This window comes from Mesocricetus auratus, unplaced genomic scaffold (genome assembly GCF_017639785.1).
Source record: "Mesocricetus auratus isolate SY011 unplaced genomic scaffold, BCM_Maur_2.0 Super-Scaffold_15014, whole genome shotgun sequence".
In the NCBI taxonomy this organism is placed as follows: domain Eukaryota; kingdom Metazoa; phylum Chordata; class Mammalia; order Rodentia; family Cricetidae; genus Mesocricetus; species Mesocricetus auratus.
In genome coordinates, this window is record NW_024429186.1 from 38,333,931 (window position 1) to 38,361,670 (window position 27,740).

The window sequence follows — 27,740 nt, forward strand, 5'->3', positions numbered from 1 at the left end:
ATATTTGGTGTTTCAGTGCATTAATTTTGCATATTCAATATTATCTTTTCATACAACATTGAGTCCATAATTTTAAACGTTGCCAATGATTCATTTAAATGCAAATACTAAATAAACAGCATTTCTAACATTTTGTTAAACTGAATTCATAAAGATGTAATGAACTAATCTGGGTATCAATGTGAATTATTGGAATCATTTTATAGGTTCTGAATATTCTTTCAGTATACCTAGAACTAATGTAAGTTTCTAAATTAAATTAAGAGAAATCTCGAAACAATTTTCAGGAGATTACCCAGAACATTTTTTTATATAATTAGAAAATCAGAAAACAAATGAAATATCTAAAGTAGAGACTGGTTAAAAAACTGTGTTACATATATTAATTTGAATATGAACCAATAATCAAAATTGTATAAAAAGGTATCATAAAGTGTTCATGACAGAAAAATATTCATATTAAGTGAACAACATGTAATAGTTTATTAATAAAAGCCAACATATTTCAAAAATTGTACTAGGGATTTTATATTCAGTTTTAAATTCTTCAAACAACCTTATGAGGCAAACATTAGATTCATTTTATATATTATAAAGGTTGCAGAGATTGAGAAATTTCTGAAGGCTATATGAATGACTATGGAGAATTAATTGTGTTATCATATGGAAAAAAATCTGGTACTAAGATACTAGTAAAGGAGCTGAGGTCAAGACCTTAACCATTAAAGGCCTCCTGCACAAAAGTACGAACTCCTTTAAATATCCTTCATTTTAAAGTGACATGCAAGAGTTGATATTGGCCACTTGTCAGGTATTTCAGATTTCAGAATTTGTACTATTAATAACAACTATTAATATATACATTATGATAAGATATTTTATAAGAATTATTTGTCTACGAATTTCCTATTTTCTAAAGTGAACACGCATATTACTTCTCTGTTTATTTGCTTGTTTGTTTATATAGACATTACTATGTAGGCCAGTAACTAGGTAACTGTATTGCAATTCATTATATAGTTTAGGTTGGTCTCAAACTCAGGGTACTCATGTGTTTGTTTCCCAAATACTGGGCTTTTGTGTATGGCACAGTAACTGCCATATATTCCTTCTTTAAAGTTAAAAAAAGGGAGACAATGACATTTATAGTTTGTCTAACTGTAAAACTGTCAATTCTATGTCCAACGATTCCTATTTTTTAAAAAAAAAATGTCTTCCTAGGTATAACACAGCCATGTTGTTTATATGACTTTGAAACTGTTTCAGGAGGTAGCATGGTGGGAGTAGTTGAACTGTGAGACAGAGAACTCTTGAATGCTATAAACAAAACTCAATGGGCTATTCTGGTGGAAAACAGCACGACTAGAACACCAACAGAAATATGGACAGTGAAACTAGGCTCATGAAGTATGAAAGGAAAATAAATTTTCCATGGGAAATTTTGCTAGAGTTCATTTAATCTGGTATTATAACAACAGGAAAGGTATGCTGCCTTTAAAACTCAACCCATTAAAGGTTCCAGGGTGTAAATGTGCAAAATCCTTTAAAAATTCATTTCAAAGAAAAGTCCTTGAGAAGACAGAGCATCCAGAGCATTATGATGAAGTGGATCATATGGGAAATATCTTCCAGGTTCAGCTATGCCAGTGTTCTGAAGACACTGCTGTTGTGATAATGCCACCTTCACATTTTCAGCAGAACTTGGCATCAGTATTGGTTTTGTAGAGATTAAGCATGTTAAGAGCTATGGTGTTCTAGAATGCTGTTTCAGCATTCCAACAACAGGCTGATGAGAGCAGGCAATGCTTAGCACAGTTGAAATCCCTACAGAGGCCCTGAGGGGCCATTGCATGAAGCTGGGAATGTGAGGCAAATTTCAGTGAAGTTCCCATGTTTCTAGAGATGCTAGGGACTGTCAGGTATTTTGTCACAGTGAAAAGAAAACTAAGAGTATTACCAGACATGTGTGAGAGTATACAACACACAATTAAAGCATCTAGGGGTTGAGGAAGGAAGACCTCAATTTCAAGGCCAGCCTGGGATACCTGGCAAGATCTTGTTCAAAACAAAATAAAACTAAAAACAATTTAAAAATACTCCTGACAGCTGAGCTTGGATTGATAATTAATATGACTGATACTAGGTTTCTGTGATAAGTGTAGCTCTATGAGCATCAAGTATTACAAGGAAATGCAGGGTACTGTCAAGCTGAAAATTAATAAAAACTATCATAGAGGGTATATCATTTCATTACAATCACATATAAAGCACAGCAAGAAATTGAAATGAAGAAATAAATTAATGTAAAATCCTATGAAACAGAAGAATTGAAAATAACACAAACATAAAATATATTATTTATTACAGCCAGGCATGTTAGTGCATGACTCTAATCCCAGCACTCAGGAGGCAGAAGCAGGTGGAGTTTGAGGCCAGCCTGGTCGACAGCTTGGTCTAGGGCTACACAGAGAAACCCTGTCTTGGAAAACCAACACACACACACACACACACACACACACACACACACACACACACACACACACACACGCTTATTTATATATACCATACATATGTATACATAAGTAACATATATGTATACTACATTGTTAGCTGATTTATCAAAACATGCCTAATCTAACATAAGAAGGAAAATAAGAAGCCGGACGGCGGTGGCGCACGCCTTTAATCCCAGCACTTGGGAGGAAGAGGCAGGCGGATCTCTGTGAGTTCGAGGCCGGGCTGGACTGACAGCCTCCAAAACAATACAGAGAAACCCTGTCTCGTAAAACCAAAAAAGAAAATAAGAGACCATCTTTCAAATCTCAAAACTTTGCTTTGCTATCAAACCAGAGTAAATAGCAAAAACAAATCAAAGTAAACAACAACAAACTTCACAAAAATAAAACCAAATAAAAAAGAAACCACCTATGTCTTTACTAAGATGGAAAAGCTGGGCAATAAGTAACCAGAAAATAAACTAACTACAGATATATACAGAGAGGGGGCTGGAGAGACTGCTCAGTAGTTAAAAGCACTTGTTGCTTTTCCAGAGGACCTGGGTTTAATACCTGCCACTCATATGGTAGCTCCTAAATATTCATGACTCCACATCCAGGAAACCTGATTTACTCTTCTGACCTCTGTGGGCATCAGGCATATATATGGCCCAATACATACATGTATACATTCAGGCAAAACATGCACATATATAAATTAAAAATGAGTCTTAAAATGTCTACAGATATCAGGCATCTAATAGGAATTATTAAAATAGTTGGAGTAGTAAAGACTATCAGCTGAAAAATGATATACATATGTCCAGAAATATTAATATGATTTTTTAAGAAAATTTGTATTTTTTTATTTGAAGTTTCTCAGTATTTTCCTTTTGCTTTTTCCTTTCCTCATTTTGATTCTTTTCAACATGTAGTGCGAGGGAGTCAACCTGTGCTTGCTAAGTGTTCAATAACTGAGTTATATACTTCAGTCAGGAAACCATTTGAGACTTGAATGTTCCAAACTAATTTTAGAAACAAGACATCTCCAGTCAAACCACAATATTTACCTACTATTAGGTTACTACTTAAAAGAAGGTTTGGTGGATGCCAATAAGTTTTCTGAATATCTTGGGAAGCACTGCTTTTTACTCAATTGCAGTTAGTAGTATCGCACTAAAGTAAAAGTAAGTGCTGTTTTTTTTTTAAATTATTGTTTTGGGCCTTTTATACTTAAAAGTCTTTATGAAGTCTGCTCTCAGTTTGAATTACAGAGAAGCAATTGTACCTTGCCCAATAATCAGCCTAAAATTCAAACTAAGGTTGAATTATTTTTACAGAAGTAAGTACTTATAGTCATTTACAAAAAAGTACAAAGATTAGAACTCTTCGGCTGAGAATACCACTGTAGTATTGCCTCTAATAAAAAATATGGAAGAAACTATATTCAACATACATCATTTCAACCCCTAATATTTTCTAAAAACATGTTAGTTTAGCTGTTATTTATACCATTGTTACTACTAGTATGGATCCAAGGAGATTTCCCGACATCCTTTTAATAGTTCACAAGGCCAATTGTACTAACAATATTAGAGCATTATTTGCCTTCCCCATTACACTGACATTTACACTAATGGCATAAAACCAATAATGGATTAACGGTATAAACTTTGCAAGTGAATTCAAATAGGCTAGATATTGCATATTATTTACTGATAAGTACAGCTTTTCTAAAGCTAGTTTCTTTAATATTGTCCTCAATGAAACAGTCCATATTAGTTTAAGTAAACAAATTAAGCACCTCATTCTTGATTTTGATAAAATGTAAGGTACGAATGAAATGCTTTTGTTATAGAGAAAAGGATGTTGTTGTCCTAAAACAAACAAACAAAAAAACCCCAAAGAAACACAACAAGAACCCAACTAGCTATTTTTAACAGAGAACATAAATTTTTACTAGATAGGTTCAAGTGGCATTTGACAAAGCAAAATTATTCAGATTTTGAAATTTTTTTTTTTTTGGTTTTTCGAGACAGGGTTTCTCTGTATTGTTTTGGAGGCTATCGGTCCAGCCCAGCCTCGAACTCACAGAGATCCGCCTGCCTCTGCCTCCCGAGTGCTGGGATTAAAGGCGTGCACCACCAATGCCCGGCTTCAGATTTTGAAATTTTATAGACACTTTTTTTAAAACAAATGGAATAGCAAACCTTGGAAATATTTGCTGCCTCTCCACCTTTTTGTACCAGATACTAAGTCTAAACTGAATTCAGAATTTCAAATGTATTTCTGCAATTTTGAAATAGATATCTTCAATTGTTTCTAAGAGTTTAGGACGAGCTGAGTGGTAATATTAACAAAGATGATTTCTTGCTAAAGATGATCTATATCAACCTTTGGAAGAATGCATACCCAAATGACTAATGCACATGTTTCTAAATTATTCCTAGACACACAAATGTATCAGATTATGGAATGGTAACAAACGAGGTTTTAGAGTTTTACATTTCAAGAGACCTTTAAAAATTGGTGTAATTTTTTTCATTATATATGAAATCCTTATATAGTACCATGTATCTGTACAGTACATGGCTATAGTATATATTTTAAAAATGAGATCTGCTAAAAATGAGCGTGTTTGTTGATTTTTCTTTTATTAGAATATTTTTTCAAAAATTCTAATATCACGTACATATCAACATTAGATAGGCTAGCAATTCTTTCTGCTTTAAATCCAGCAAGTGAAATCTACCCTTTAAACAAAATCCTAAATTTTTGTTGTGATATTTTAAAAAATTCAGAATTAGTAGATATACTAATATTGTACTTCTTTTACTAACTACATAGTTGTGTTGAGTTGGATATGCTCCTTCATATTTTTCAACTAAATTAGCATTACAACAGGGTGAATGCACTATAAGAATTCAAGTCTTCTATTTAGCCAGCCATCAATAGTAATTTGAAAAATGTATATAATGCCTAACATTTTACTATGTATGAAGTATATATATATATTTGATTCAGAAAAGTTTTTATTTATAAAAATGAGATTTCGTTAACATATAAAGGCTTATTTTGATTTCACAGTCATTAAGAAAAAGTAAAAAAAGTCTCAGTTTTAATTTCTAGGAGAGTAAATACTGCTAGTCACAGACTTTATTAGCGACATTTATTTGGAATTTTCACTAATTTAAAAAATAGTATGAGATCATTAAGGTTAGAGAACTGCTGCATTTGAGCAGTCATGAGAATGTTCTGTTTAATATCTCCCAAGTGGGTACAGAATTATCAACCTAAATACTGTTTTGTTGTTTAGATGACATTTTAGAAATCTAATTAATTCAGTGGTTTTCAGTCTTTGCACTGCTTGTTGATTCTACATGTAGACTCCTAAATTTCTTTGTCATTAATGGCTAAACAAATATTAATATACTGTTGTTGCGATAATTTCAGACAAAATCAAGTAAAACTGGGGAATTTCCTAATTTGTTTAGGTTCTTAAAAATAAGATTTTTTTGCATCAGCCAGTGTTGCTTTAGAAAAGCAAGAAAGCAAGTAAGATCAGACATACTTCTCATTCTTAGATTTTATAAGCTGGCTAGCTACAACACATAACCAACTGTTATTTAAAGAAAAAACAGTGACAATATGGAAGAATTTATTAAAAAATAACTACCAGAGACAATCTCACAGGGAATAAAATATGGTATTAGATCAATATTTTATTTTTTATAGGTTAACAAAATCACACTGCCTCTCAGACCTCAAGTAATACAAATAGTGTGTGGTATATCAAGAGCTTGTGCACATATTTGCATGTGTACAGAGCTTTGATGGATTTTCAACTTATACTGAAATAGGAATGCTCACTTGAATCCAGAGCTCATTGATTCAGCTAGGCTAATATGTAGGCCATTCTGGAGATACCCTGTGTCTGTTTCCTGTATGCTGGGATTAGAGGTGGGTTGCTATACCCTCCAGGCCTTATTCGGATGCTGGGATGCTAGAAATCAGAACTTTGCTTCTAATGATTGCAAGGAAAGCACTTTACTCCATGAGCCATCTCTCTAACTTGGCTAATATAAATTATTTTGCTCAAATAACAGAAATGATGTGAATATACGTTTCTCTTATTGGTTGATGAAAAAATGCTGATTGGCCAGTAGCCAGGCAGGATATATTGGGGGGGGGGGCTACCAGACTAGGAGAATTCTGGGAAGAGAAAGGGAAGGATGCAGACCAGAGGGAGAAGCCATGTAGCCATGGGGAAGGTAGGACACCCGGGCATTCTCCAGTAAGATAAGGTTATGTGAGCATACACAGATTAATAATTATGGGTTAACAATTAAGAGAGACCTAGTCAATAAGAAGCCTGAGGTATTGGCCAAACAATTCATAATTAATATAAGCCTCTGTTTGTTCATTTGGGACTAAACAGCTGCAGGACCAGGGAGGACAGAAACTAAGTCTACACATGGCACCCAAACGTTTGGCAAAATTTCCACATAAAATAGAGCCACAATGGACTTCCTAGTTTCGCAGTCTCATACAGGCCATAGGGGCAGAGAGGCTCTGACATTTGGGCTTGAGCACAGCATAGCGGATTCCCGCCATGGTACACACAGGCTGTCTCCACGCCACACAGCATGTTGCATGGCAGATTTAGCTTTTACTCATTCAGACAAAAAGATTTATGGGCAATGTGCTGAAAGCTACTTGATAGTGGCAGAGATCAGAGTTGAGGCAGTGAGCACAGCTCCCAGAGCTGGCTGCAAACAGTTTAAAAATATATGTAGGCTTTAGAAAGAAAAGAAAAAGGTAGAGAAAGTCCTTAAAAAAATAGAGTAGCTGGGCATTGTGACACATGCCTTTCATCCCAGCACTCAGGAGGCAGAGGCAGAGGCAGCCTGTGTTTTCAAGGCTGGCCCAGTCTACAGAGTGAGTTCCAGGAGGACCAAAGATACACAGAGAAACCCTGTTTCAAAAACATACAAAAAACAAAAAGTAAAAGCAAGATAGTTAAAAAAAAAACAACCAAAAATACATGTGCAGATGGAAAATACACAGAGAGTCTAGATACTGTATGTTCTTGTGTTTTCTTTGAATTGTTTGACTCAGAGAAAGGAACAACAGCTGCTAAAAGACATTTGACTATCAATGCTGCTGTATTAATCCTACCTATATGTTTTGAAAATGCCTTGACTTCAAATTTAAGTCTAAGGACATGTTACTTTGGAAAAGAGGTTCTGCTTTTGTTGTCACAGAAGATGACAAGCTGGGGATTCTTTTCAGAGGAATATGGTTTGCTCATGAAAGAACCCCTGAAGTAGTGACCCAGGTGATCCAGCATCTAAAACAGCTGGGATGATGTAGCCTTGCAGACTACTACAGTCGAGTTGACCATGATTCTGGGTTAATTCAGGATCCCCTTGGGATTGACAGTGCCCACACACAGCAGGAGGCAGTTTGGAGACAACAACACCTAGATTCCCAAATATTGTTTGTAAATGTTTGTTTTCATTTAAATGAGGTTGGTTACAAATGGTTAAAGATCATAGTTGATTTCTTTCTAAAGAAAAAAAAGGGGGGATATGATATAGTAATGTATACTTTGCACTGGTATGGATTTTGGTTTATTGATATAAATTTAAGGTCAATTTTGTTATATGTATATTTCAAATGGATAGGCATTCTTCAAAACCTTTCAAAGACCTATAGAATATGGCACTTAAAATGGGTTATTACGGGTATTCTCGACAATGAGATACAACTGCTCCTTGCAACACTAATTATGCCAGAGATGAAAATGGGCATCAAAGAAACTAGTTATGGAGTTTGCTTTCACTATGACGAGACTAGCCATTTGGGGAAAAACTGCTCTTGCCTAGACTGTTTGACTGTATGCTGTATAAACTGGACATGCAGGACCCACAGGAAAGTGACTGCTGAACTTGCCAAAACAAGATGGGACAGTCCTTCAGGGTTCTGCTTAATGAAAGAGTCTGCCAGACATTCTGCAGGACACAGAGAAAAGCGACTGACGAACTGCCAATACAGGCAGGACAGTTTCAAATTCCCTGCTTCACTGAGAAGTCTGCACAACACTTTAGGCCTACAGGATGAGCCCCATCCTTGCAGAAGAACCTTGGGTGACTGTCCAGGCAGTGAGATATGTCTGTTAATTCTAGACTTATATATTATCCTTCTGAGGTCTTTGATGGAGTTGAAGACAGATAGTTGGGGTTATGGTTTTTCTTAGTTTTGATAGACGTTCCATACATATGAAACTTTAGACTCACAAAGATAGGAAGGATGACAGAATATTTTCTTTAAATTATGTCAAATATTAATGGGCTAAATATTATTAACTATAGTTCTTGCTTGATAACTGTTTTGTATATATAATTTTACTATGTTAAAGTTAAAACTTTCCGTTTATTTAGACAGAAAAGAGATGATGGGGGATGTCTTTCTGTATGCTGTGACTATGGTTCTCTTACTGGTTGAGGAATAAATGCTGATTGGCCAATAGCCAGGCAGGCTATATAAGCAGGGCTACCAGACTAGGAGAGTTCTGGGAAGAGGAGAGGCAGGAAGCAAAAAAGAGGGAGATGTCATGTAGCCACCAGGAAGGTAGGATAGACACTAAATCTACACAGAAACCTAAAAGAAATCCTAATTCTGCATTTTGTTTGAATGTAAGATTAGGTACTAATATAAGGGCTTTCACGAAAAGATTTCAATTATACTTTTTTAAACAACTGCATAAATTATTCAGTTGGATATTAAGTTTATACATTTTATTTCTAAGCATAATAAAAAAATTTCCTGATAACTTTATGTATAAATCTTTTCCTCCTATGAATCATAAAATTATGTTTTAGTTTGTATGGCACAAGGAATAGGTGACTACAATTTACATTACCTTGTTAAAACATTAAAATTCAGATACTCAGAAAAACAAAAGATAACAAAATCAGTCCTTAAAATACTCTCTTGTGAATACATTGCATTTTTGGCTTTTCCCCACCTTTTAGTTTTATCATTACTTTCTCCTTCATTTTTTTTTCTTCTTTCGGTTTCCACAGATTTTTCTGTTTGTCATAACTGAAAATCAACAGTGAGCTTAGTTATAAATCATGTTCTGTGTTATAGATTTATTCTTTTATCAAACCCTTTTTGGAAGATCATCATTATGGTAGAACTTGAGTGCTCTATACATTGGATATATTTCTTTAGGATCTATTTACCATTTCATTTCTTTGACTTATGCACTATTTTATTTAGGGGCAATAAAAGACAAAAACCCCAAATTGTTATCAAAACTGTCTGCATTACTATAAAGCAAAAGTTGTGGCATTCATTCCAGTAAGAATTCATTATAAGAAAATATCTGATACAAAAAAATTTTTCCTGATGAAAATAAAATATTAAGCTGGGCGATGGCAGCACACGCCTTTAATCCCAGCATTTGAGAGGCAGAGGCAGGTAGATCTCTGTGATTTCGAGGCCAGCCTGGTCTATAAAGCTACACAGAGAAACACTGTCTGGAAAAATTTTAAAAATATATTAAAATTTCCCACCCAATAAATAACTGCCTCGAAAAATTTAAAAAAATTTTCACCCAATAAATATCTGCTAGAGGGAATTACATTCAATGAACAATTCTTATATTTTAATAATTGACTGTCATCATTGGATTGTGAACAGTGAACAACTATAACATAAACAAAACAGTGTATTTTATCCAGTAAATTTGTTCTTATAGATGGAAGAATCCTAAGGGTTAAAACGCAGACAAAAATATAATATGCAACACAAACACACACACACAGACATACACACACACACACACACACACACACGATGTTAAATGTTTGATACTGCCATTACCTAGAGAAATGAGTAATCATATGTAAATTGACAGGAAGAATTTCATCTTAAATATTATTCAGAATTAAAACTTAGAGAAACAACCCAAGACCCTGCAGAATAAAATTAGGTTTCTTATTCTTCTATACACACACACACACACACACACACACACACACACACACACACACACACATAATTTCTTATTTTTTGAGATGATAAATTGGTTTTGAACTCAAAATCCTCCTGTCATACCCCCTTAGTATGGATTACAGATATGTACTACCATGGTTTATTGTTTATCTGATGATGGGGGTGGACCTGAAACTCTAGAACATCTTAGGCAAATTTACTACTGAGCTATATCACAAATCTTTCATTTAAATTCCCATTAACAATCACTGGAATGAATTTGAAGATAATTCTCTAATTATTTTGTACTCCTGTTAAAAAACAGTAACATTTAATTGTACTTTATTATAATTTGTAGTAGCCTTATTTTTTCCCCAAAGGCAGTAAATACTGTCCACTGGCTCATTATTCCTGTCTTACAACTGGGCAAAGCCAGTCTCAAATAGACATAAAACTCAGAAAATATTAAACATCTTGCTTAATGTTAATGAGACTTTTAAAGAGAGAAGTAAGTATTGGAATCTGTGACTCTTACCAGGGTCAACTGCTCTTTATAAAGATGATCATTCAAGATTATGTGGTATTTCTGATACAAAGAAAATTCAATTGCACATATATTTTTTAAAAGACACATTTCATGCTTAGTCTGAAACATAGAAAGCTGATTTCTATAGAGTTGACTAATATGCACAAAATTATAACATTACAACCAAAAGGCAGTAAATACAGGAATGGCAAATTTCACTTCTACACAGAATAGCGATCCTTGAATTCTACACAAATACCTTTTATTGAACACATCAAATCAAAATGTAATATCTTTTCTTAAATCTTGAAAATTAGTTATTTTTCTCTTATGTCCTAATATAGTTAATACTACCATCTACCTTATACCTTAAATTATAAACTTGAGAATCTTTTTCATCTTCCTTTCTGTACTAGATTATTATGATGCAGAATTAAAAGAAATACTTTATTCAGAACAGAGTTAAGTGCTAAAATCTATCTATGGTCTTGAAACTTAATTCAGGGTAAAATAGGATGAGCATTGGGAAGCCATACTTAAAAACCAGCATGCTTGAAAACAGATGCTGAATAACAAATTAAGGAAACTCATGTAATAATGAAAACATTTACAGAGAGTTGTTGATGGTGATGAATGCTGTTAAAGTGGTCATTATTGAAGAACATGACTTTTTGAATATCTATGCAAGAAAAAATTAACTTTTTGTTTCACTCATTCTTCATATCCCTATTGAAATATTAGTCTTTAGGGAGATCTTATTGTAATCTTTACTCTTTTAAAATGTTAATGTCCAAAATACTTTACTGTAGTAGTATTTTAAGCCCACAATTGAATTTTATTTGAAAAATTTGACCAAGGAAAATTTTTATTTTCTAATTTCCCTCTTCCTTCCTCTGTCCCTCCCTCCCTCCCTTTCAACTTCCTCCTGCTTTCTTCCTCCTCTCTGTGTTTTTGAGACATGTTCTCACTTTTTATCCCAGGTTGTAACTCATATTGGCTTCAAACTCCTGTGATCCTCCTGCCTAATCTGTTGAGTGCTGGAAATACAGGCAAAAGATACTAGGCCAAGCTAATTACTGTAACTTTAAGACATATATTCTAGAGCTGGGAAAGTTTTATAAAACAGTATCTTTTTCTTAGATTGAAAAGACAGTGCTTTATTTGAATTTATGCTCAGTTTGAACATGTGAATATCAATCTATAACATCAAAAGAAACCACTTGTTCATTAAAGTCTTTGAATATGCATATTCATTTCATAAATTAAATATATAATCTGAATTTTACTTTGTTGAAAATAGAAGTATAAGTGATTCTTAAAAAATTTTGAGTCTTAAGAACAATTTTATGTAACTATATTTGGCCTAAACTATTTTCAAACATATTTATGATACAGCAAATTTATAATAATGGAAAAATTTATTGTGTCTTTAGTAGATTTATATATTTAGCTATGAGGTCTTAATATGTGGTAGATTAAAACATCTTACAGCCAACCTAAATTTTAGTTTTAAATATTTTCTGAACTTTACAAAAAACCCTAGATTTTACACTCAGAATTTAGTGCAGTCAAAAATCACACATTATCTTATTTAGTTAATATAATAAAACTCATAAAATTTTGTCTATGAAATTCAGGTCTTTGTTGTTGTTGTTGTTTTTTGTTTTTCGAGACAGGGTTTCTCTGTATTGTTTTGGAGGCTGTCCTGCAACTCGCTTTTAGACCAGGCTGGCTTCGAGCTCACAGAAATCTGCCTGCCTCTGCCTCCTGCGTGCTTAACTTCATATTTTCATTTAGCTTAAAGTGTGGCTGGTAATCAAGTACACTAACATACATTTTATGTCTAGAATGTTTTCATAGTTTTTAGTCCTTTAATATTTACAACCTCAATTTTTATTGTTTAAAAATATGGAATGCTTCACAAATTTGCATGTCATTCTTGTGCAGGGGTCATGCTAATCTTCTCTGTATTGTTCCAATTTTAGTATATGTGCTGCCGAAGCGAGCACCCATCTCAATTTTTAAATGCTAACATTATTTGTTACTTTTTCTGACATCTATCTAAACACAATAATATGCAAATATAACTGTAACATGATGAAAATTTTCCTAAGAGTACTCTATCATCTACTGTAAAATGTAAAAAAAACCCCACACATTATAACATCAATAATTTTGAGATAAATTCTAGTCAAATAAAATTATAACTCATAGAACTGATAGAAAAGTTGTACTTGAAGGAGAAAGGTATACTTGCTTTTAAATATAATGATGAGGAAAAAGGCCAGTTTGAAAAATTATCACATTCTAATGACAAATTTAGGATATAGCTTGATATCTAACACAATGTCTCATTAAGGAAGAAAGTAATTTTTGATAACAATATTGGTTTCTTCACAAATGGAACTTGAAAGAACAAGCGAGTGATTTTTCCACAGAGGAGATATTCCAGAAGATAGGTAAACAATACTTAAGCTTGCTCATGACTTTACCTTACACACAAATTATGAAGCAGTAAAAACGCTTCAGGGACAGACTATAAAAAATAAAAACTAAGAAACTCCTACCCTCTCCCAAAGGTTGGCATTAAAACTTTCTTTCTAACAAATTTAGTTTTGTTTCCAAATAAGAGGCAGCAACATTCCAAATCAAGTCTGTTTGAAAATTTTGGAATGATATTAGAGGAGGTAGGTATCCAAGTCTGAAGTTTAAAAGGAAAAAAAAAACCCATTTGTCATACTATTTGTTAATATTGCTGATTTATTGGCCAAAAATACATTCACCCTCAGAATAATATATTTTTATACCCACATTGATAAGTTTCCTAAAAAATAATTTGTCTATCACAAAGAAACATAACTTTTAGAAAGTGGTATCTTTACCTGTAATGTAGGAGCAGGCATATAGTATATGTCTATTATCCTAGTAAGATTATAAAACACTGGATGATAGCTATGATATATTTCATTCATTGTTACCAGTATTTTGCATGCAATCCAACAATGACAAGCAGGGAAACATTTGTTAGTTTTCTCAGAATTCATAGAGAAAGATAAGAAAGATCTGCACTTACTTTTGGTGTTGGACAAGAAGCTGTAGAGAGGCGAGATGTAGCCTGAGCACGGGGTGATTCTGAAGGAGTAGTGCTGAGGGAGGCTGTGTCTCGTGGGAGCACCTGAACACCACGAGAAATGATGGAATCTGGAATCTAAACAAGAACGACTATAGTTTAACATTATGAAAAGGCCACAGCATATAAAATTAGCACTCACATCTTCGTTTTTGATTTTTTCGTCATTCTTTGAAGTTAAGCTCTCATACACTTGATGTCACTTATATATAAGCAGATGTAATATCTGTTTCAGACATTTTTAGCACTACAATTTTTTTCTGACAAATAATATATTACGAAACACTTTAGTGACAAGTAGTCCAGAACTGTGGTTAGGAGGAAAAACATGTTACTCAATAACTGATTTTGCCATTTAATAGTTTGAAATCTTGAGCAACATATTCCTAGATTTTTAAATTTCATTTTCCAACATTAAATCTTCTCTGTTTCTAACTGACCTTTATTGACATCATCAACTAGCTAGTTTGTACTCCTTGACTCCCAGTTAGGTTATTCCAGATGTCAGGGCCTGGTATGAGACCAAAGGTTAGAGGATTGTTTTGGTATTTATTTACTTTACTTCATCTCAGTTCATCAGAGGTTAGATGTGTCTCTCAACTACAGACCATAGTTCTGCTCCTATATATGGAGCTCTTTATTTTTATGGCACTAGAGTTCCTGGAATTTTCAGGGTCCCTTTTTGCCAAAATACAACTTGGAACAGTGAGGGTTTTTTGCTTATTAATCCCCCAGAAATTCACATTGCCTTCCTGCTTTCTCTAAGTTCAGTATAAATATTTGCCTTTATTAAAAATCTCAACAACTTATTTAAATGTGTTATGTCCCTTTTGCTAGGACACTAATGAATAAGTATATCATTCCCAGCAACATTTTCTTCATCTGAAAAATGAAGATAATTATAGCATCTGGATTTCTGGGTTATACTGATGGTTAAGTAAGATAATGTACATAAGTTACTTAGCAGTTTGAAATAGTAAATATTTAATGTATTAGGTTATATCTATGAATTCATATGCTGAAGACTGATGACTCATTATCACTATTCTAAAAAATATAAACAAAATGAGAAACAGTGTAGATAATTTTAAGTATAAATACTTATGTTATCAAATTTGTTACTTTAGACTATGAATAATTTAGTTATTTTGTGCTAGAGTATTAGAGATAGATTACCAGTTTAAAAATGGACATTAAGGCTGTAAATATCTAGAAGCGCTTTCTACCTGGGATCTTAAGAGGTCCCACCAGGCTGTGAGTCAGGTAGGCAATTTTCTCTATCCTTTCTGGTCTTCATTATGGTCCCTCTAGTAGCAGCGAGCTTTCATATGGCCTCCACTCACCACACCTCCATACCCTGGGCACTCCTGCCTCTTAGTGGGTATTCAGCTTAGCTCTTTTCTTTGAACCCTCTCAACCCTCTCTTCTAGTCCACCCCTATTCCTCTGTGTCAGCTGCGGACACCTAGAAAACATTGTCTCACAGGGAAATCTGGTGGCAACACCTGACTGGGATTCAGATAGGAAATTCTTACTCTCCTTTCTGCCTTCCATTATGATCTTTTCATCTTGATCCTATAGACACCTTCAACACCATTCAATAGAGACTCTGACTTTTGGTATAGATCCAGGATCTACCTAGCCCTTTCATTGCTGTCTCTCCTGACAGCCTTTGCCCTACTGTAACCTACTTGCAGGGGCATCTCTTCTCCAGCTCCAACTTCCTAGGTATCTGGCCTCTTGTTGTGGAAAGGAACCCCTTAGCTCTTTCCCAAAGTCCCTCTCAGCCTTTTAGCACATTTCTATTCCATGTCATCCAGCAACTTGCAGAAGTAGTTTATACTAGGGACCACATAGCCAACACATGTGTAAGATCCTGGGAGAACAACAACAACCAAAGAACAAAACACCCACACAATAAAGACAAAAGCAGATAAACACCCCATTCACCATTACACCAGATTTCTAGACACCAGTGTGAAAATGCACATTAACAGACAAGACAATATGCTTTGACCAGAAACCAGTAACAATATTACAGTAGGTCCTGAAATATTCAATATAGCTAAAGTTTAAGACAAAAGAAGTTAAGATGGAAAATGAAAGACTAAAAATAGTTAAAACAATCCTGAATAAATCTAGCAATAGTAAAAGCATCAAAATACTTATTATTACAGAGTCATAGTCATGCAACAATATAGTGTTCTCTCAAAAACAGACACACAGACCAAAGGAAGAACAAAAGCAACTTGAAATGACTTTCTGAATAGGACAACTCAGGAAATAAGAGCAAGAATGAGTAAGTGGGACTGCACCAAATAAGAAGCTTCTACACAGTACTGAAGATAATTACCAGAATGAACAGAAAGATTACAGAATGAAAGAACAATTTTGCCAGCAACTTACCGGGCAATGGGTTAATATACAGTAGATAGAACAAAAAGATAAAACATTAAAGGAACAAATAAAAAGTACAGATAAAGTGAATACTTTTCCAAAAAGGAGTACAGATGGCCAACAAATCCATGAAAATATGCTTAATACATTTACTCATCAGAGAAATGCAAGCCAAACTATAATGAGATTTTATTACACTACAGTCAGAATGATATCAGAGAAAAAATAAACAAAGCCCAAAAATGTTAATAAGAATGAAAGAAGACCTTACACACTGCTCATGGGAATATACATTAGTCCAAATTAGTGTGTAAATTTCTCAAAAATTAAAAATATAACTACCATATGATCAAGCTATATAACTATGTCTTGCTGACTAAAAGAATCAGAAAATATCTCTGTTATAATCACTCATGTTTCCATGTTTAACATGTCAGTGTCCACAGCAGCCACTTCCTGGGTGCCCATCAACAGATATATTGATGAATTAAATGAGGTACTTACATACATGCATATACAATATATATAGTCAAGTTTTGTTAAGACACAGAGTCCATTATATCATTTGCAAGAAAATATATGGAACAGCAGGTTAGTGTATTAAGCAAACTGAGCAAAACTAAAAAATAAATCAAACAAGCATCAAGTTTTCTCTCAAACGTAGAATTTAAGATATAAATGTAAAAGGTAGACTCAAAGGGGTATGGAAAGAGATAGAGGATAGCAAAGAGTGGGATAAAAGATGTAGGTGGGGTGAATATTATCAAAGTACATCATCCATATTCACGCAAATATCTCCAAACCTAAGAACTTCTACAGGTAACATACACTAAAAGCAAACAATAGAAATATAAAAAAGAAACATATTCCTGAGCTTCCCTTCCCGGCGGGAGCCTATATACCCCAGTTTCCTGATCTTATCTAGCCACGGGCCCAGTGCCTGGGGACTGCCACTGAGCCTCTCCTCCCAGAGGGAGCCTTTGCACCCTATTCCTGGTCTTCTTTTCCTCTAACAGGACCAGGTCCTGTATCCGGGCTTGCCTTCCAGTGCCTGAGGACTGCCTGGGGACTGCCACTGAGCCTCCCCTCCCTAAGCACACCAGATTCCTGGTCTTCTTTTCCACCAACAGGACCAGGACCAGTGCCTGGAGACCGCCACTGAGCCTCCCCTCCGGGCAGGAGCCTATGCACCCCAGTTTCCAGCTCTTCTTCTTCACCCACGGGGCCAGTGCCTGGGGACCACCAGTGAGCCTTCCCTTCCAGCAGGAGCCTATGCACCCCAGTTTCCTGCTCTTCCCCACCTGCAAGACCAGGCAATTCAGGGTCTGTTTCTAGGCCCGGGTTTCCAGTGCCTGGGGACTGCCACTGAGTCTCCCTTTCAGGTGGGAGCCTACACACCCCAGGTTTCTGGCCTTCTTCTCCACCAACAGGACCAGGACTAGGACCTGGAAGAGGAGAACTATGAGAGTATTGGAATTGCTTGCACCCACTGAAAGGGAACTCTGGCCCCCTAACCACCAGGCTAGGAAGAGGCTCTTTCTGTACCCACTAGAAGAAGGGATGGGAAGGAGACAATACAAAAACACATTCAGCAACAGAAAAACAAATATGACAACAACAGATTCTAGAAACTCCACACCAGTAAGACTCCAACATTCCAATGCAAATGAAGCAAAAGAGAATGACCTTAAAAACAACTTCATGAAAATTATAGAGGCCCTCAAAGAGGTTATGGGGAAATCCCTCAAAGAAATGGAAGAAAAAACCAAACCAAAAAATGCAAGAAATGGAAGAAAACCAAACCAAAAAATGCAAGAAATGGAAGAAAAAACAAACCAAAAAATAAAAAAATGCAACAAATGGATGAAAAGACAAAGCAAAAATTGCAAGAAACAATTCAAACAGTGCAAGGGCTGAAAACTGAAATAGAGACAATAAAAAAAACACAATCTGAAGGAAGGCAGGAAATAGAAAAGCTGGGCAAATGATCAGGTACTACAGATGCAAGCATAACCAACAGAATACAAGAGATGGAAGAGAGAATCTCAGGTGTTGAAGATACACTAGGGGAAATATATTCATCGACCAAAGAAAATCTTAGGTCCAAAAAATCCCTAACACAAAATATCCAGGAAATATGGGATACCATGAAAAGACCAAACCTAAGAATAACAGGTATAGCAGAAGGTAAAGAAAACTACCTCAAAGAGGCAGAAAATATATTCAACATAATCATATAAGAAAACTCTTCCAACCTAAAGAAAGACATGCCAATGAAGGTACAAGAACCTTACAGAAAACTAAATAGAGTGGACCACAAAAAAGTCCCCTCGCTACATAATAATCAAGACCCCAAACATACAGAATAAAGAAAGAATATTAAGAGCAGCCAAGGAAAAAGGTCAAGTAACATATAAAAGCAAACTCACCAGAATTACACCTAACTTCTGAAAGTTAGAAGGTCCTGGATAGATATACTATCAACACTAAGAGACCATGGATGCCAGCCCAGACTACTATACCTAGCAAAGCTTTCAATCACAGAAGAGTAGTACTTAATTGCTTTTTGTTCCTCCCCTATTTCATATTCCTTACACTCTATCCTCTTGAATCAAGTTTCTCACCCAAGTATGAAACTTTAGGGAATCCTACTTTATATATGTTAGTGAATTAAAAAAAATTAATCTTATCTTTGTTTTATTTTCATTATCATTTAAAAATATTATCTTAATGACACCTATACATTACTGTATATTGATAAAAATTTCTTTTTGCTTATAGTGAGTAGCATTTCATCTTTATTTCAATTATTTTTAAGAAAAAAACACTTTGCCAGGCGGTGGTGGCGCACGCCTTTAATCCCAGCACTCGGGAGGCAGAGGCAGGTGGATCTCTGTGAGTTAGAGACCAAGCCTGGTCTACCGAGCGAGTTTCAGGACACCCTCCAAGGCCACAGAGAAACCCTGTCTCAAAAAAAAAACCACCCAAAAAAGAAAAAAAGACTTTATCTAATAAAATTGAGAGGTACCTATGGTTTAAAAGAACGATGAAGACGTGGTTAAAAACAGTATGGTGAGAATCTGATATCTCTATCTCCCATTTTTTATAATTTCTTTTTTACATTTCATTTCATTATGGCAGGACTTGTTTTCATAGTCCCAAGATGGCACTTCTCGGGATATGTGCTTCTTCATTCATATTTATGTTTAAACAGAATTTGTGCCCCAGCACTTCAAATAAAGTCAGAGCTGAGAACCATGAGCTCATATAGGCTGGGATTATGTGTTATCTGAAGTAATAACTGTGGTCAGATGAAATTAAAACGGTGATTATATTAAGCCAGACTATTCAAACTATGTGATGGGAATGTTCATAGTGCAGTATTAGGAAGAGGGAGTGGGAAATGCTTGCTGGACAGGCAGCCAAAAATTTTTGGCAATAAGTAGTAATCAGATTACTAATAACTGCTGAAAATTCAGTACATTTCATTGATCAAGTTTCTCTTTTTGGTGATAAGAAGAACAAAATTACTTGGGAAAGAAAAGTAGTAATAATAACTGCAAATCTACCTAGGCTTCAAATTTTTTATGGTCTGGAACAATCTATTGGTGTTTGTATAAATAAGCACAAAGAATACTAAAGGTGTTTTATTGACTATTACCTCTTTCTTCTTTTTCTCACTGTTTCCTATGGAGGCACAGTATAAAGAAGAACATTAGATACTTTGATAAATGACTCATCATTTAGCAAAGGAATAAACATTAAGCCTAGCTAAAAAAGTAAGTATCTGTTAAAATGACAAAATGACTAATATTGCTAATACTTACAAAGGAATATTAAATCTTAGCCAATATATAAGTTTCTGCATCCTACAATGATGACATCCACTTATAGCATTTTGGATCTATTTTCAAAGTAGTTTCTATAGAAAATTGTCACAATAATTTACATCTATTGTATGTGATAATTACCTTCTTTCATATGTACTTTAAATGATGGTAGTAGATATATAAATCATTGGGAGAACTGAGGATAAATGCTATTCAAATAATTCTTCAGAGACTGTATCTAATTATCTTTTAAAGATTTATTTTTATTATTTTTTCACTTTATGTATGTTTGTATCTGTTTAGAGATATGTGCATTTGAGTTTAAGTGCCCACAGGGGCCAGAAGACTTGGATCTACCTAGAGTTGGAGTTAAAGGATGTTGTAAGCTACCTAACATTGGTGTTGGGAATCAAACTCAGGTTCTCTGGAAGAGCAGCATGTGCCCTTAACTGCTTATCCATTTCTACAGTCCTCAAATAAGTTATGGGGGTCTAATCTAATATTATTAGAATATAGTAGCCTATACTCTTGGTTATTAATGTAGAACGTTGCAATGACTTTATCTTAAAAGCTCATAATGTTTTCTATAATGGCTAGCACTGTAAGATGTGAATGGAAGAAGAAACCTTCAAATTTGGCACTGCTAAAAACCATTCACTAATATTTATATTAATTACAATCTAAATTTGCTATGTTTATTTTGACTAACCCAATTTTATTTTCAACCAGATATACATTATGTAACATAAATATTAAACTATACGTTTGATGTTATCTTCCAAAAACTATTATATACATATATGTAATTCCTAAGTACGTATAGACAAATTTACCTGATGAATTAGTTTTCTTTTGCTTTTTTGGTTTCATTTTATTTCATATGCACAGAATGGATTGAAATGGATTTTTCAACCGTGGTCTAAATTATTGTTATAAAATGATTTATATTTAAGAATTTTAATTTTAAATCTAACTTTTTTGTTTTTCTTGAGTACCTGTATCTAAAGATTAATGATCATTCAAGTTGAAGATTGAGGTCTCAGTGGTTGCAATGAGAACACAGGGAAGGAAAAGAAAATGAGATGCAAGCTCATGAAACTAAAACGCCATTACAAATTATTAGTTTGATTAAACTTTCTAGGTATTAAGGCACAATCCTAAGATACTATCTTAATTAAGCTAGGCAGTTTATTTAGAGGTATTCAATAAAACTGTAAAATGAGCAAAGAAAAACCAAAAAAATCCAGAGTTCTTGAGCAACGAATTTCTTGAAAGTCATTTGATGAAAGTTCACTGCTATAAATGATAGAATTTTAATGATTGCAGATAAATTTAGACACAGAAGATACTATTAAATTCCTTGATGTGATATGTTCAATAAACCTGAAGATCTTTCACAATAAAATAACTAATCTCCTATATGTTATAGACTGCCTCCAAGTAAAGGAATTATGATATATATTTGCAAAATTATTATTCAAAACTCATTGTCTTACCCGGTTATCTGCACTGCCTGTTCCATGATGGGAATAACTGATGATACCAGGGATGGGCTGTCCATGTGCCATGAAAACAGCAGGACTGGTGTAGAATGGATGCTTCTAACGTATAACATATAACAATTATGAATACAATGAGAGCACAGCATGAAGTTACAACATAAGCAAAGTGACTAAAAGAAAAAAAAAGTGAGCACAAATGGAACAATGAAATGACAAATTTTTCTAAATTCAAAGTGACAAAATCAGCTTTGATCTTATATGATGTATTTTCCTTTACAACCAAAATTGATGTAAAGAAATCATCAATTAATTGTAATTAAAAGGGCTTACCCTTTTAATTAAGGAAAAAAAAGAAAGTGCAATGATTTTAAAATGAACCTACTTTATTAATTGGTTCCAATAAAAATCAGTCTTTAGTACTTAATAATATGGATAGGATTTAATGAATTATTAAATAATGTACACACAGAAGAATCTGGTAGTGTTTAATAAGGGAACTATGTACTGATTAGCTAATGGACTTGAAAAGAACTTCTATGTGATTCTAATCTGTTTATTTTCAATAAGGAATTCAGAACTAAGTCATATGAAAAGTCTTTATAGACTTGAAAACTGATATTGCTAGCATTTACTAGGCTATCTATAAAGTAGTGTCAAGCAATAATGTAAGGTTGAAAAAGATGATTTTATTACATATTTTTAGACCTTGACTTTATCAAAGTTCCCACAGCACTGTAACTCCTGATTATTGTTCAGAACTATTGAAAAACTGTATTTCCCTAAATGCTAGCAAACTAGTAACAAGGTAATTTTGTCTTACATTGTTCTTTTAACCAAAGAACAAATAATTTTTAAAAATTAAAAAAGATTTTCCTATGGCCATTACTCAAACAGTTCATGGTATTATATCTATTTCTACATCCATCTGAAGAAAATTTGTAAACTTTGGTGTTATCCTAACACTTAAATAACATTATTAAATTAAAAGGAAAATATATTAATTTATTCCCTATACCATTAAGTAAAATTGTGTTTGACAATAATTAAATAAGTATTTAGTTGAGGAAAAACCAAAAGCCTCTTAAAAGACTTGTCTTTAAATTTTTTTGTGTGGTAATATTATCCCCTTGTCCCTGGAATAGTTAGGGGTTTCCTTTACCTTTACTCCAGGCAAATTTTTTAAGTTAATTCTTTTCCAACTAATTTCAAGAGTCATCTGAGGCCTTTTTAGCTTTTGTTTTCTGTTTAAAAATCTGTGGAGTTTTGATGTTCTAAATATATAATCATTGTAAATTTAATAAAAATGACAACTTTAAAGAGTTCTTAAATATCACATTATTTATCACTATAGCTATAACTTCATTAGGTAATTGGCATATCATTACCTAATTACAAACTAACTTCAATGCTTACAAAAGAATCTGTGCCAGGACAGAGAACACAGTGACAAAATTTAATGGATGTTCCAGTTCAATTTCAAGATGCTATCAAGAAGTACTAAATTTATGGAAGGATGAAATGGAAAGAGGGGTTAAATCAGCAATTTCCCCATGGGTGCGTCAGAACTCTGTCTCTCTCAGCAGACTTACCTTAGCAGCAATAGCTGCTGCAGTTATATGTGATGAGGAACTATCTTCTGTTGAAGCTACACCACTGTCTTTCTTTTCTTCTTCCTCTTCTTCACACTGAACCCCTTTGTCTTCTGTCTGTTTATGGGGGCTAGTTGTAGGAGGTGGAGAAAGAGGAGGTGGTGGAGAAGGTAAATCTTCAAGTTCATCATGCACCTCCTTTACTTTTACAATGGCATCACGTAAAAGGTCAATGGCATGAGGTAGAGCTGGCAGTATGAACTGAAAGCATTCCTGCCCACAAAGACAAAAAAGAAATAAAAGTTAGGCTTTTTAATAGACATTTAAATTGGCGGCAGTCAAACTGATTCTAATTTTGGAATTGTATTTCCAGCCATTTCAAGAATGAGTCATATTTGATACATCTTTTTAATGTGAAATATGAAACAATCACAGCATATGGTATATATGATATTTTCCATATGTTAGAGGTTATGGTCCTTAGATGAATGACACTATGCTTTAAAGTACAATTTTGGTACAACTTTTTTTTCCCCTAGACAGGGTTTCTCTGTATTGTTTTGGAGCCTGTCATGGAACTCGCTCTGTAGACCAGGATGGCCTAGAACTCACAGATATCCACCTGCCTCTGCCTCCCAAATGATGGGATTAAAGGCGTACACCACAAATTCCCGGCTTTGGTACAACTTTTGATATATTTACACCTTATATAGAAAGGATACAAAAGGCAGGAGTTTTCATAAAGTTAGCATAAGATCTACAAAACCACATTAAGGATCAGGTTTTGTTGTTCAGATTGGACATTCTATTACCATAAAGCATACCAGTATAATCATCACAAACCCACTAAGAAATAAGTAAAAATAGAAAGAAAATTGTAAAAAGTTCTGAATAGAGGTCAATATAATATTTTCTTCATGTGCCATTATTATCTATAATGCATCTTCAAAAGACAACAGGTAAGAACTTACAACCAGATACAGAATTAATTATGTCTGAGGAATAAATGGAAGTCTAAGAGGTGAAGAAATAACTAAAAAATTAGCAGCATTAATGGCATACCTTGAAGAATGCCTAATCTTTGACTGTATATTGTTTAAAGAATGCAATCTTGATGAAACAGAGGCTTGATATTTTCCTTTGACTTCTGGGAGGTTATAACCACACATTAGGATGTCATGCCTGATAATAATGTCTTTATTTGCTACGATATTTGACTACTAGATGCCCTGAAAACTATTGATATCAAAGGCTCAGGTTGGCATTCTTAATTGGCAATGTACTGCATATACATTGTCATGTGTCTTGGACAGGATGGTATCATGGTCCAAAGGGAGAGAAGACAAAGCTTTTTGTTTGGCAGGTACCTCTTTTGTTCTGCTCTATGCACTTTTCCCTTCTTAATTTTAATCAATATCACCTTCCTATGTTAATAATACCTATAACACCTTTCAGTGAGTTTTCTGAATCCCAGTGAATTAGTTTCAGGAATTACCTTAAGTTGTCACTAGTGAAGATCATCTTTTGGAATGCTCCAACTTTGCAGGTGGCCAAAGAAGATGAAAACAAGTAATTCATCTGTTTGGTTACATGATATTCCTAGGGCCTTTGATTTCTCAACAGAACTTATACCTCTATGCTGTATCTCAGCTACATTTAGATGTATTGTAATATTGGCATTGTTATTACTGCAGTAGCAGTGATAATGTTGGCCAAATATATTTGGAAAGTGAATTAAAGTTTCCTTAAAGTATAATGCAGATAGAAAATGATTGTCCATTAAATGACTGTAAATTGTTTCAGTTAATTTCTGTTATACATTACTGCATGAATGTATCACATACTACAAAGAACAACAGATCAAGGTGGGGAATTTTAAATTACAATTAAAAAATGGAAATATATAGTGTCTTTAAAGGGTAGATTATTTGTTTCACTAAATCTAACGATATTTCATGTTGCTGCTTGCAAATGAAGGATATTCTCACTGGTAATATTGCTTTGTTAAGTGCTATAAGTTAAAGTGAACATATTCTTTGAGTAAAGTCAATTGTTTGGTAAAAACCCTTAGCTAAAGACCAGAACATACCATAACATATGTAGTGCAGAATTATCACACAGAAAGAGCATGGACTTGCCTTTAGCTACTAGAAGACGACTTCTAGGATACTAGCCTGCCATGACTTTGAGTGCTCATGTTTGTCAGAGGGCTTTGGCAACAGATCACCTAACAATGTGGATTACAACGCAGGTTTGCACCTTCTTTGGTATTACTTTGCCTCTGAAAGATACTGGAGACTAAAGGGATAAGAACCAAATTTAAGGTATTTGGACAGTGTATGATGAGCTAGAATGAACAAACAAACAGAAATGCAAAAAAACATAACAGCTCAAATGAGATTCTCTGATTGGCAATGTTCCAAGTATATTGTCACAATGCCAGGAGAGTAACAAATTCATGAGTACACGGAAAGAGGACAATGGGAGCTCTGCATCTGGTTTATTGACTGGACTCTGATGTACTTCTCTTGGCTCACTTTAATTTATATTAATTTATATTTTTCCTTCTATAAACAATAACTGTAAATATATAAAGTGCTAGTGAGTTCTCTGATTTTTCCTAATGAATTATGGTATTTGAGGGTACTTTTTGGGAATCTCTTGAACTTCAGATCAGAGTCAGCAGTTAGGATCTTTGGTGTGTTCAGCTCATGATTTTTTTTTTGTTGTTGTTGTTTGTTTTTGTTTTTAAGAGACAGGGTTTCTCTGTATTGTTTTGGAGGCTATCGGTCCAGCCCGGCCTCGAACTCACAGAGATCTGCCTGCCTCTGCCCCTGAGTGCTGGGATTAAAGGTGTGCGCCACCACCGCCCGGCTTGTTCAGCTCATGATTGTCTATTCTCAAAGTTAAAATTCCATTCATTAAGTCAAATAATATAAAGAATACTTACCTGAGATCCTTTCTTGCTACCAGGCAGGTTGATTATCAGGGTCTTCCCCCTTATTCCACACACTGGTCTGAAAAGAAAGGGAAAGGTGATTGAATAATGAATTCCAACAAATATTCAATGAAGGCCAATAATACTGTTTCATCTGAGAACATCTATTATAGGAATAAAATGTTACAGTAAGAGATTATCAATTTTTATACAAATTGGACATTCTGACTGATGTTTTAATAATAGTAGTTAATACAGTAGAGTAGAAAAATGGACTGAAAATGGAATGAGAATAAACTAGCTATTTTACAGTAAGCTGAGCCTTATACAACTGCCTTTTTGTTTAATTTTCAGTTTTATAAATTATAAGGGTTCAAGGATACAGCACCTTAATATGTCTAATGTAGTAATAGTGATGTTCAAAAGTCTAAATTAGAAAGCATTCAAGAGATGAGTGAGGGTTAGATTTGTGTTTTAGCTTTTCAACAATGTAGAAATTTAAGTAAAACAGGGATTTACAAAAATGAATTGCGATGGGGGAAAAGGCAAGAGAGCTTGGTTATAAAAAGAATCATTGATAGTTACAGGTGTTTTAATATAGAAAGGTCTTTGAGAGATCCATGTCAATTTCTTTTTAAAATATTTATTTTTATATTAGAATTTAATTATACTACTCATCCCTTCTTTCCCTTCCCTCTAGCCCTTCCTCCATACCCCACTCCTTACTCTTTTTTAAATTCATGGTCCCTGTTTTCACCATTCAACTTCAATTCTATGTTTAAAAAAGCTGGCTAGAAACAAAACATAAACCTAGAAGGTACTAGAAAAATTGAGTCAAGAATGAAAGGCCTGAGTTATTTTTTCTTTTAAAAGTTTACTTTAAAATTGAGAATTTCATATATAGAGAGTATATGTTAATTATTATAAGAATTAGAATTCTGGCAGGGCGGTGGTGGCACACGCCGTTAATCCTAGCACTCGGGAGGCAGAGGCAGGAGGATCTCTGTGAGTTTGAGGCCGGGCTGGACCGACAGCATCTAAAACAATACAGAGAAACCCTGTCTCGTAAAAAACCAAAAAAAAAAAAAAAAAAAAAAGAATTAGAATTCTGTTATTCCATTAACTGGCCGCATTTTTAATGTTGTCACATTTTATTTTATGTTTGAAAAAGAAATTATGCTACTTAAAATATTTATAAGAATTTTTGTCACAGGACAGATGTTCTATTACACTGATTTTTTTAAAAACAATCTACAACTGTCTTACAATCTGAATGGGAAAATTTGTTAGCATTTACTTAAAGCCTTCCATATATTTGAAAATGTCTACG

At 34.1% G+C, this 27,740-nt stretch overlaps 1 protein-coding gene and 1 non-coding gene across 21 annotated transcripts in view; both read right to left on the reverse strand.

The window, feature by feature from the left end:
• Nucleotides 1–27,740, reverse strand: part of Gphn (gephyrin) — a 364,069-nt gene that overhangs the window by 148,343 nt on the left and 187,986 nt on the right. For 10 of the 20 annotated variants that reach the window (XM_040742856.1, XM_040742855.1, XM_040742852.1 and 7 more), the window contains 4 exons: nucleotides 26,423–26,489; nucleotides 23,473–23,745; nucleotides 21,878–21,982; nucleotides 14,099–14,233 (listed from right to left, as the gene is read on the reverse strand). In XM_040742856.1, the coding sequence (XP_040598790.1) occupies nucleotides 14,099–14,233; nucleotides 21,878–21,982; nucleotides 23,473–23,745; nucleotides 26,423–26,489 (580 nt within the window). The remainder of the gene's footprint in view (nucleotides 1–14,098; nucleotides 14,234–21,877; nucleotides 21,983–23,472; nucleotides 23,746–26,422; nucleotides 26,490–27,740) is intronic. The other 10 variants (XM_040742859.1, XM_040742862.1, XM_040742863.1 and 7 more) reach the window with 1 other exon arrangement.
• Nucleotides 12,928–13,034, reverse strand: LOC121139650. The gene has a single exon (XR_005876552.1). It is a non-coding gene; the product is annotated as a U6 spliceosomal RNA (small nuclear RNA).